The sequence below is a fragment of the Rhyacophila brunnea genome, unplaced genomic scaffold (genome assembly GCF_057557595.1).
Source record: "Rhyacophila brunnea isolate RB1 unplaced genomic scaffold, BYU_Rbru_1.0 scaffold_13, whole genome shotgun sequence".
Taxonomy (NCBI): domain Eukaryota; kingdom Metazoa; phylum Arthropoda; class Insecta; order Trichoptera; family Rhyacophilidae; genus Rhyacophila; species Rhyacophila brunnea.
In genome coordinates this window covers 33025995-33038217 of record NW_028232785.1, presented here as the reverse complement: position 1 = coordinate 33038217, position 12223 = coordinate 33025995, and the positions used below count along the sequence as shown (strand labels likewise).

The 12223-nt window shown below is 34.1% G+C and overlaps 1 protein-coding gene across 1 annotated transcript; it reads left to right on the top strand.

The window, feature by feature from the left end:
* Positions 1-1818: 1818 nt before the first annotated feature.
* LOC147077325 (uncharacterized) lies at positions 1819-7308 on the top strand. The gene is made up of 3 exons (XM_085940799.1): positions 1819-2024; positions 2332-2481; positions 5946-7308. Exons 2-3 carry the CDS (start codon positions 2372-2374, stop codon positions 7261-7263), a joined length of 1428 nt encoding a protein of 475 aa, XP_085796925.1. The 5' UTR covers positions 1819-2024; positions 2332-2371; the 3' UTR covers positions 7264-7308.
* Positions 7309-12223: the final 4915 nt, after the last annotated feature.

Below are 12223 nucleotides of genomic sequence, written 5' to 3'. Positions count from 1 at the left end.
GTGCATATGTTTAAGTTCCAATGAAAAAAGAGTTTTTTATTTAATATAAAGCCTTAGGCATGGTAATTCTCAATCCGCGATAAAGAATACATTATGTTAAGAGTAAAATGAATTCAAACTACTAAGTAGTAGATAAAAACTGATTAAAATACCTCGTCTACACGTGTCTACGACAGTGCGGCGTCCAATTGTCCGGAGGCCAGTCGTCCCATTCCCCAGTGGGATCACTCGTTGGAGAGATGCGTGTACAAAAACATGTGATCAGGCTTTGTATCTTAAAATGGCACTGATACTGTTCACAATAATATGTATGGATGAAATATCGCAAGTAATTTTAAAGTACGCATAAGTAGGTAGATATAAACTGTTAAAGTTCATTGAAATTAGATTATTCGAAATATTCTGCGGAATGACAAAACCACAGACTTACTTTGTCGCCATACCAGCATGTGACGTGAGCATAATGTCATCGCAGCATTTTTCTGCTACCTACCTACAAACAATAATGTTATGACAAAAGTACTTTCTGAAAGAATCGGTCGATTGGTCATCATCAGTGACAGACATCACATTCAAATACTGTAGGTCAATGCACCCATTCACACTTAACCAGATAAATAGGTTGGTGAAATAGTTATACAAAGCGTGTATAACCGAGACGAGGATAAAATGTACCTTTAGAAATTTAGTCACAAAGCTGTGATAGAATACATAGCCAATGGAAGAAAATATCGCATACTATACAATTACCTGCTGTACTGGTCCGTTATCCGAATGCGAACATCCAGGTGTTGGATCTTCATCATGGAATGGGTGTTTTGCGTCTGCAACGAACTCGCATTTAACGTCAACCAGCTGGAGGTTAATCTCGGGTTTAATTTCATTGAGACGCGTTGCTGGATACTGAAAGAAACGTTATGCATTTTTGTAATTATATAAAAAAAAACAATTTTGAGCTCGCGTACCTATTTTATAACAATGCTTACTTATATAATTGAGGTAGGTAGCTGTCTAAATGTATGTCAAAAGGTTTTTGAAAGAATGTTTGACAACCTCGTATGTTCTTAAACAATTTGTAAAAAATATAAACTTATCGTAGGTATTCTGCTAAAATAATTATATAAAATCGCAGGAAAGGACTTAATAAATATAAACTAACCTCAAAATCGCAACTGAAATCGTCTGTGTTCTCCTGCTTTATGTAGGTGCGCGTGTCAGTGATGTTTTGATGGCTAGTTGTTACATCAAACTTGTCTTCAGTACCAGATTGGTCTCCATCACATTCTCGCTTGACTTCCATGTTTGCGTATCAACAATCGTATGCAATGTGATAGAGACAACTTGACAACACTCTGTTCTGTTGTAGTATTATATAAGTGTTGCCGAAATGCAGTTAATAATATTCCGTGTTGCTATTATCTGATAAACAATGATGTACCTATTGAATTTTGTAGGTCTTATGGTACAGATGCTAATGTCAAGAACACCGACTAAACGTAGAACACTAATTATCTTAACTAAAACGTATGTCCTGTCGCAGGAGACTAGGAGAGAGTGGAGCCGTCAAGAAAAAGATATCGTCAGTGTTGATATTATAGGAGAAAAAAAATAATTTGATTTATTTGTTATTTTATACCGAGATGCGCTGTTCTCGTTATGATTGAGGAAATGCTGATGATCATATTCGTTCCATTGTTTTGTTTAGACAACAAAACATACATATTATTAAAGTGTGTCTCCGTGTCAAGTATGTATTTTTATTTTAGGTAGTTCTCAAGAAAATACTTTTCAGTATTGCGGCAACACTATTCTAACATTACCTTGAAAGGATCCTGTCTGTCACGTAACACGTTGCTTTTGGAATATATACCCTTAACATGGATGTAAAGCAAGAATGTGATGGAGAACACTCCGATATAGAAGGCAAGCTTTTGTTTGACACGCTGACAAGCCATTCAAACAACTCGGACCCTCGCTTTCATGCAACGCAAAAGAATGCGGACGTTTCAAGTTGCAATTTCGAGGTTAGTTTGTGGATAATGATATCTTTTACAAACACTTTAGATTGACAATAGCAGCGATACGTGTAATATAATATAATATGTTGCTTTCTACAAACAATGTAGCAACTTGCGATGATATTAAACATTGTTTCAAAAAATTACATGTTTATACAATTTGACAGCTTCGATACATCTGTGATATTATAGATTAAGTTAGGTTATCTACTAATTCATGTTAAATATAATTATTATACATTGTTTTATGGATGTTACGAGAACTGAAACTGGTTTTACCGTGTTTACAAAATACAATAATTGCTTCTTTCAGTGCCTAATCGCTGACCTCTCCAATATAAAATCTGAGACAGATGATCAACAAGCCGTCGTCAAGCGCGAGATTATTGAAGATGTTTCACACCCAATATATGATGATGAATATCCTCAACCGGGTTGTTCCTATTCAGATTACATGCCAATTGTAAGTAGACATAATGTGTGCTGTCTTATATAGAAGGTTGGAATTTGCAAATGCATCTTTGAAACTCATTACACCATTATTAATTCGCTCCAACTTGTTTCATTTGTTGGTTTTAGCTTACACTAATAATATATTAATAATATATGTGTAGGTTTGTACATCTATCGTTAAATTATGAGTATTTAATTATGATAATTTATACATCACAATCATTCGAATGTAAAGCAATTTTTAATGTGAATAGGTATCTAAAATTGCGATCCACTGTATGTTAAATTAATCTCCTACGAGTGCCTTTTAAAGGTTCGTTTCTTTCAACCTGAACGAAACAAATCAAATTAAACCATAGACAATATACATACAAATTGTAGTTGACCGGAAATGGTTTGAGATTTGACGTTTGGTTCAGTGTATCATTGAAAATCAAATCGTTCTCGGACCATCAGAAATGGTTTGACATGAAACGTCAAACCAATTCGGACGATCCATAGACTAATGGCAATCTGTCAAAGTGTTGATAAGCATTATTCGGCATTTATTTATCGTGAGTTGTTCATATTAATATTTTAGATATTTACACCATAGGAGTTCACTTGAATTATGTATATTTTAGATTAATAATTAATACTATAATTATTATGTCAGACAAAGAATTTATTTTCATTTTATTTATATTTTGTAACGGAGATTCTAAACTACAAACTGTGTTAAATCAACCCGGAATGAGCTTTATTATTTAACTACATAATCTAATAACCTAACGAATTTAATATTTGTTCGTTTGTCGTCTAAGTCACAATATCATACTGTCGACATGGACAAGTGGTCAATTATGAAAAGCTCTAATCAAAAGTAATTTTAAAAAACTCGTCATACCTATAAATCTTATAAATTAACTAAATGGCTACCTATTTATGAAGCATTATTTATATTTTGTGTATTTAAAATGAATGAATACGACAGTTTGTTAAATTTGTATTATTGTAGACCACGATAGGAGGTTAGAATTTCGTAACAAGTTGACGTTTCAATAAATATGTTTCTGTTTTAGAGACTAATATATTATGAATTAATTTTAAGGGGGGACATGCTCGTCGAAGGTCAAAATTGAGTTTTTATTGTATTTTCAAACCATGATCCTGGACACTCCTTAAACGTTGTAGATAATCTATTTATATAATTTTGAAGCCTTTTTATCCTTTATAGTTATTTTAAACATTTGATGACTGCATAAAGTATTTTTGTTACATAAAATAGTATTCTTTTAAACCTCTCGCTCTAATGTTTTAGAATATAGTCATATTTCGGTACATAACTGTGCAGTGGTGTTAAGATTTTTTACATTTATTAATTTTTAAACGCATTTATAAAACCATTAGTATAATTTATTACGAGATAATTTTTGTAAAATATTCACGATAAAAAAATATATTGATAATCTCTGTGATCCCAAATTTGACAAGAATTAGGCATTTTATTATTCAAAAAATTGGCAAGATTAACACATTTGAAGATAATTCTAAAGATACTTATTATAAGCTATGTCTTTGACCATTCAAGTGTGATAAACATCTTATGAATAATGATTGCTTTATAATAATTATTGACCTAAGAATAAGGTAGCGTTTTTTTGAAATACGCCATTTCTTTTGTCATTCCCCAGTGGTTAAGCTACAACATACGGCCGTAGCCATAAATTGAAAAACTATAATTAAAGTAGGAAGTAAAATTATGTTAACGCGCGTGTTTGAACATGTACGTAACCGAATTTTTTTTAATTTTTTTTTTAAACGGTACATGTTCAAACACGCGCGTCAATATCATTTTACTCCCTACTTCAATTATAGTTTGTCGATTTATGGCTACGGCCGTATGTTGTAGCTTAACCACTGGGGAATGACAAAAGAAATGGCGTATTTCAAAAAAACGCTACCTTATTCTTAGGTCAATAATTATTATAAAGCAATCATTATTCATAAGATGTTTATCACACTTGAATGGTCAAAGACATAGCTTATAATAAGTATCTTTAGAATCATCTTCAAATGTGTTAATCTTGCCGATTTTTTGAATAATAAAATGCCTAATTCTTGTCAAATTTTGGATCACAGAGATTATCAATATCATTTTTTATAGTGAATATTTTACAAAAATTATCTCGTAATAAATTATACCAATGGTTTTATAAATGCGTTTAAAAATTAATAAATGTAAAAAATCTTAACACCACTGCACAGTTATGTACCGAAATATGACTATATTCTAAAACATTAGAGCGAGAGGTTTAAAAGAATACTATTTTATGTAACAAAAATACTTTATGCAGTCATCAAATGTTTAAAATAACTATAAAGGATAATAAGGCTTCAAAATTATATAAATAGATTATCTACAACGTTTAAGGAGTGTCCAGGATCATGGTTTGAAAATACAATAAAAACTCAATTTTGACCTACGACGAGCACGTGGGCCGTTAAGTACTAGCAACACTAATTAGTTGTCAGAAAAGCGTTTCCGTGGACATTCTACCAAACGGTTCCAAATCAAATAAATCCAACGGTGCCATTTGATTCGTTCAGTTCAGGTTCAATGATACGAACTTTAAGTCATGCAAGGTGGAATAAGTAAAAAAAATAACGTTAATTTGTTATATTGTTTATGGTACGCCGAATGTGCGAAATTGACTATTTCATGAAATGGGCACAATTTTGGCTAATTCATGTAATAATCAAGCCTGTTGTCTTATTTATGAATTAGGTAAATTATTTGCCGACTACGTGAATTCGCCAGGGTATGGAATTCTTAAACTGTCAACGTGACAGTAGAAAAAATTAATTTAATACGGATGGTTTTATTAGTTATAATTGGACATAATATAATATTATTAAAATTAGGTTAGGTTAGGTCTTGTAATTCTGAATTCAACTGAATGTCCATTTTGAGGTTAGCTAACAAGTGTCGACAAACTATCACAAACATAAAATCGACCATTGCACGATTGATACCCAAGCACGAATCAAATCGCGAAAATAGCTTTTAATAAAACTCGTTATCATATTATAGTTCTAGATTTTTTTTGCACATAGTAAATAGATATGAACGACATTGTAGTTATTTATTGGTATATTTTTATATTATAATCAATGACATTTGACATATTTGGTTAGTTTGATTAGTTGCAAAAAACACCACTGGAGCGCGACCATCTATTTTGACCATAGATAATATACGTAAATTTTGACCAATGCATGAGCATTTGACACAATTAGTTTAGTTGCAAAAAACACCACCGTAGCGATATTATCTAATTTGTCCAATTCACGCACTCGGCAGATATTTTGTCTAATTCATGAATAAGGCAACGGGATTGCATTTCTCATGATTTAGACAAATTTTTGCCCATTTCATGTAAATAGTCAATTTCGCATATTCGGCGTAACATTTATAAAAAAAATTGCTTCCAGCAAAAAGGAGGTTTATCGCACGCATCCCGACGCGAAACCCGCTGAGGCTACAGCCAAAGCCCCGGCCTCAAGCGGCCCTTCAACATCCGCCGCCAAAACCACGACCAGCTCCGAAAAGATGGACACCACTCCTGCGGTGCCATCAATTCCCAGCACCAGCAAAGATACTCCAAAAACATATGCAGCTGCAGCCAAATCAAATGCAGCCGCAGCCAAGACCAAAAGGAGCGATGACGAAGAATACTACAAAAGACTAAAAGCCGTCAACGACCGCTTCGATCGAGAAGAAGACGAAGAAAAAGAAAGAAGACAGATCAGGAGAGCTAGCAAACGCCTAGCTACCGAAAGCCCCGATCTCAAAATTGCTAAAAAACCAGCAAAACCGACACCGAAAAAGCCAGACATGCCAAGCCTCAAAACGGCAGAACCTACAAACGACAAAACAGACAGATCGAAAAAAACTCCGCCTATCATCCTGCACGATAAAAAAGTATATAGAGATACAATGGCCAAGCTGAAAGACGCTGGTGTCACTATCTCTAATGCTAAGAATATTAAGGTAGGAATCCTACTCACACTGCCAGACTCAGACTCCTACAGGCTAGCAGTACGGATCCTGGACGCAGACAAAACTGAGTACCACTCATATAACCTCCATGAGGAAAAACCACTGAAGATAGTGATCAGAGGTATCCCTGAAGAGACGACTGCCGAAGAAATTCGCAGTGAACTCACTGCACTGGGATACCCGATCAAGAACGCCTTCAGGATGACCCAAGGGAGCCAGAAGAAACAGATCCCGCTGATTCTCCTCGACGTCGAGAAGAGCGGCGATTCCAAGAATATCTTCAAACTCACCTCCATCTTCGGATTATCTATCCAAGTGGAGCCGCTACGCAGAAGAACGGCGGATGGACAGTGTCATCGCTGCCAGGGCTTTGCCCACTCCGCCTCCTGCTGCCACGCAACTCCGATGTGCGTCCGATGTGCCGGTGAACACCTCACCTCGGACTGCAAGAAGAAAAATACGACTGATCCCGCCAAATGCGCCAACTGTGGTGGCCCACACCCGGCCAACTACAGAGGTTGCCCAAGGCACCCCAAACACGCCAGATATGCGTTTACAAACGCTGACAAGCAATTTCAACAACAGCCCAGACAACGCGAAGAACCGCAAAACACATTCAGACCAGCTTGGATGAATACCACCACCAGAAACTCGGAGCCAGACCAAATCAATGAAGCGCTGATGGCGCTCAAGAACGCCATCGATATCGCCAACGAACTCATGAGAAGACTAACCAGCAAAAGGACCTAAATCCAGACCAAGATAGATAGAAACGAACGAGCGCCGACAAGAGTGAAGAAAGAAGAAAGAAGAAAAACACTATTTTAAATCTAACCAACAAGCCATGATGCAGACATTACAGAAAAAAACCCGCAAGGGAGGAGACTTCCATCACACGCCATCATACAGATGAAAGGGATATGGGGCTTGCCCCGGTGCCCTACACGCCAAACATACCACAACAACAACAACAAAGCTGCATGGCCATCGTTACGTTATTAACGTGATCACAAGTTATTTTATGCAGAAATTCAGGAATAATAATAGCACAGTTGCAGGGTGAACATATTTTATTGATATCACAACATACGAAGACTTGTACCACAATAATTGTATCATATTATTCTGTTTTATGTATTTCCTTTTGGATGTTACATGTTGAGTTCCATATTTTGTTTTAACTTTTTACGGATTATTCTGTAACAATATTGAATTCGTATGTAATACCTTGGTAGGGGTAGGGTTAGGTACTATGATCATTTCGTCACTGTTCTGGCAGAAGACACTTATTCGAAAAAATTACATATTGAGTTAGTTGTACCAAAATGTTCCTTATTTCATACTTTACGTCTGAAAACCTTCTTAATAAATAAACAGTCTTTATTTTAAAGTCATCCTTTTTACGATTACTTAATACTTCAAACTTCAAAGTCAAATTACTCTAAATTAGTATTCTCCAGTTAGTATGTTCTGCCAGAACAGAGACGATTTATTGTCTTCATTTTTACTCTCATTTCTCATAAATAACGGCATATAATTTTCAACTATAGGCGCGACGAAATTTTGGACTCGCTGGTTCATATAAATCCTCGACATCTAGTCATCTCAAAAGACATAAAATGACACATACTGGTGAAAAACCTTATAAATGCAATGTCTGTTCATATAGATGCTCGCAACTTGGACATCTCAAAACACATAAAATGAAACATACTGGGGAAAAACCTTATAAATGCAATGTCTGTTCATATAGATGCTCGCAACTTAGAACTCTCAACGCACATACAATGACACATACTGGTGAAAAACCTTATAACTGCAGTGTATGTTCATATAGATGCTCGCGACCTGGTAATCTTAAGATACATAAAATGACACATACTGGCGAAAACCCCTTTAAATGCAATGTATGTTCATATAAATCCTCGACATCTAGTCATCTCAAAAGACATAAAATGACACATACTGGTGAAAAACCTTATAAATGCAATGTCTGTTCATATAGATGCTCGCAACTTGGACATCTCAAAACACATAAAATGAAACATACTGGGGAAAAACCTTATAAATGCAATGTCTGTTCATATAGATGCTCGCAACTTAGAACTCTCAACGCACATAAAATGACACATACTGGTGAAAAACCTTATAACTGCAGTGTATGTTCATATAGATGCTCGCGACCTGGTAATCTTAAGATACATAAAATGACACATACTGGCGAAAACCCCTTTAAATGCAATGTATGTTCATATAAATCCTCGACATCTAGTCATCTCAAAAGACATAAAATGACACATACTGGTGAAAAACCTTATAAATGCAATGTCTGTTCATATAGATGCTCGCAACTTGGACATCTCAAAACACATAAAATGAAACATACTGGGGAAAAACCTTATAAATGCAATGTCTGTTCATATAGATGCTCGCAACTTAGAACTCTCAACGCACATACAATGACACATACTGGTGAAAAACCTTATTAATGTTATGTATGTTCATATAGATGCTCGCGACTTGGTGATCTTAAGATACATAAAATGACACATACTGGTGAAAAACCTTATAAATGCAATGTATGTTCATATAGATGCTCGCGACTTGGTAATCTTAAGATACATAAAATGACACATACTGGTGAAAAACCCTTTAAATGTAATGTATGTTCATATAAATCCTCGACATCTAGTAAGCTCAAAATACATAAAATAACACATACTGGTGAAAAACCTTATAACTGCAGTGTATGTTCATATAGACGCTCGCGACCTGGTAATCTTAAGATACATAAAATGACACATACTGGCGAAAACCCCTTTAAATGCAATGTATGTTCATATAAATCCTCGACATCTAGTCATCTCAAAAGACATAAAATGACACATACTGGTGAAAAACCTTTTAAATGCAATGTCTGTTCATATAGATGCTCGCAACTTAGAACTCTCAACGCACATACAATGACACATACTGGTGAAAAACCTTATTAATGTTATGTATGTTCATATAGATGCTCGCGACTTGGTTATCTTAAAAAACATAAAATGACACATACTGCTACAAAAACCCTTTAAATGCAGTGGTTTTTCGTATAGCTGCTTGCAACTTGGTGATTTTCTAAAAATAAAATGACGCATACTGTTGAAACACCCTTTAAATGCAGTGTATGTTCATATAAATCTTAGACACCCGGTCAGCTCAAAATACATTAAATGACACATACTTGTGAAAAACCTTATACATTCAATGTATGGTCATATAGATGCTCGCAACTTAGTGATCTTCAGATAAATTTAATGACACATACTGGTGAAAAACCCTTTAATTGAAAGGTATGTTCGTATAGATCCTCGACATCTAATAGTCTTAAAAATCATACAAAGACATACTGGTGTTATAGCTTTCTAATCATAACCTAAGTTCGTATAGATAGAGATACTTGCAATTTTATCCATTATTTTATATTTATGTTATGCGTTTATGAAGACGCACCCCTTATGCAGTCTGTCAAACATCATGTTGGTAGTATTGGTCACTCGTATTTATGTGACAAATTAGTATTTGTGGCATAGATACTGATTGTATTGACACTCAGGAATCCCTCGGGATCCTTCCCGGACAATTTTCGATACCAATGAATTCCGTGATTAGTAAATATTGTCCTGAATCTTTCGGGGTTGATTTTTTCATCAATCACAAACAATCGGTATGTGTAAAAAATCATTGTGTTAGTGGCGTGTATGTATCTACACACGTCACTCCCGGAATCGCCGTTGCTTGCGGATAATAAATAACTATAGACGTTATGACCTATTGTTGTAGGTTGTGAAGATATAACGTCTATTATTTGTATGTAGAAGATTGCTTCGTGTGTGTGATAATATAATGTTCGGGGCACGATTAAATGAGACACAGTTTTGACATGGATTGTTTTATATTGTCCTAAAACATTTAAGATTAACATTAATTAAACTTTATGCGGAGTTGCTCGCATGATTGACTGTACTGTTGAAAGCCGGTTTTTCAATTCAATTATTGACTCATTTTATTATTATTGTCTATAGTCAATCAATGACCATAGACAACAACTTGACATTTGTAAGTTAAAATATAAAACTTCACATAACCATTTTTACTGCTGTACGTAATTGTAACATTAAAAGAATAATAAATCCGATTATTTAAACCAGTTAGACGTCATGGCACGCGAGCAGAGATAGTTACTACATTTAAATAGCGTGTTAATTATATCGAATGGCCACTTCACCGTTACGCACTCGTGCATCTTTAGCGTGCAATGATTTAAACCTAATATGTAATTCCAAGATTTAACGAACACAATTTTCATACTAAATGTCTTAAAACAGTGTATACTATGTTTTGTTTACCGATTTTATGAATGCTATAAGAGTTGTTCACAAGCCAAGTGAACCAAGTCCATTCTGGTTAGTTTTAAGTAAACTACGTTCACACGTCATAATCTTGGAATTTTTCTGTAAGGGTATTATTGCCCTTACAAAATAACCCAAATAAACTCGAATTTCAATCATATTATATAATAATATATAATTTATATATAAAACAAATATAATTTTATATTTTATAAGTATATAAAAATGATATATTAACTATCGAAAAAAATACCAATCTCGGGATTGGATTCCTTAATTGACACATAGGAATGACGACATTTTTTTAAACTTTATAACTAACATTTGTAATTATTTTGCAAGCGCATGAATCGTGGTTATGTTGGAAACTCCACAAAAACATTAATATCGCTTTGTTTCCATTCCATTTTTTACATGCGCAACAGTGGCAGTATTTTATTAACTTTGTGATTATGTACTTACTTGAGTCCAGTAATAAATGGTTTTTCACAAATTACCATAATTTTCAACTAAATAATAATGATGTGTAGTATTTATTATTGGATGCTTCTGTAATCAATAAATATAGTGACGGATTGTCTTTCTATACACCCAGCATATTGGAAAAGAATATTGTTATAGAAATATGTAGTGTAAAATTCTAGTAGCTAATTTAATTTATTTATACTATATCTCAAGTAGGATTTTCTTATCAACTTTGAAGGTACCTGCCTAACTAGAGTGTACTTATTAGTACCTAATCACCTAGAAATATTTTAAATGCCAATATTGAAAAGATCTGATGCTACATTCATAATAACTATAGGTAGTGTTACGTTCCTGTACTTTGGTCTTATACCATTATCCATCCTTCACTAATTGATTAGCGTGAACACAATCTCTGACCTTGTAGTCAAAAAGCTTTAAACATAATATGATCGATTTTCTTCCTCAGATAAAAGTCCTATTTCTTGCGTATCGAGCTGGTATACGAGGCGTAGAAGTAAACGGCAACACAGGGTGAAAGATGAGGGAAGTACTTGTCTAGTAATAAGATTGGATAATTTTATAAAATGTCAAGCGATAACACATGGAAATTTTGTCTACATTATATAAGCTAATTGATAAACATATAAGTATAACGTAGATGAATGCATGATAGTGCTAACGGAAAGAAGGAGACGAAAGCTAAAGAAAATTAGTAGGTAATGAGAATTATATTATAAGAATGTTTTATTTGGTATTATTTTGAATTGTAAATAAACATCATTATGTAATTGGGCATTTGTATTAAGATAAGAACCTTATATTCATTGTTGGAAATATAATAATTTTGA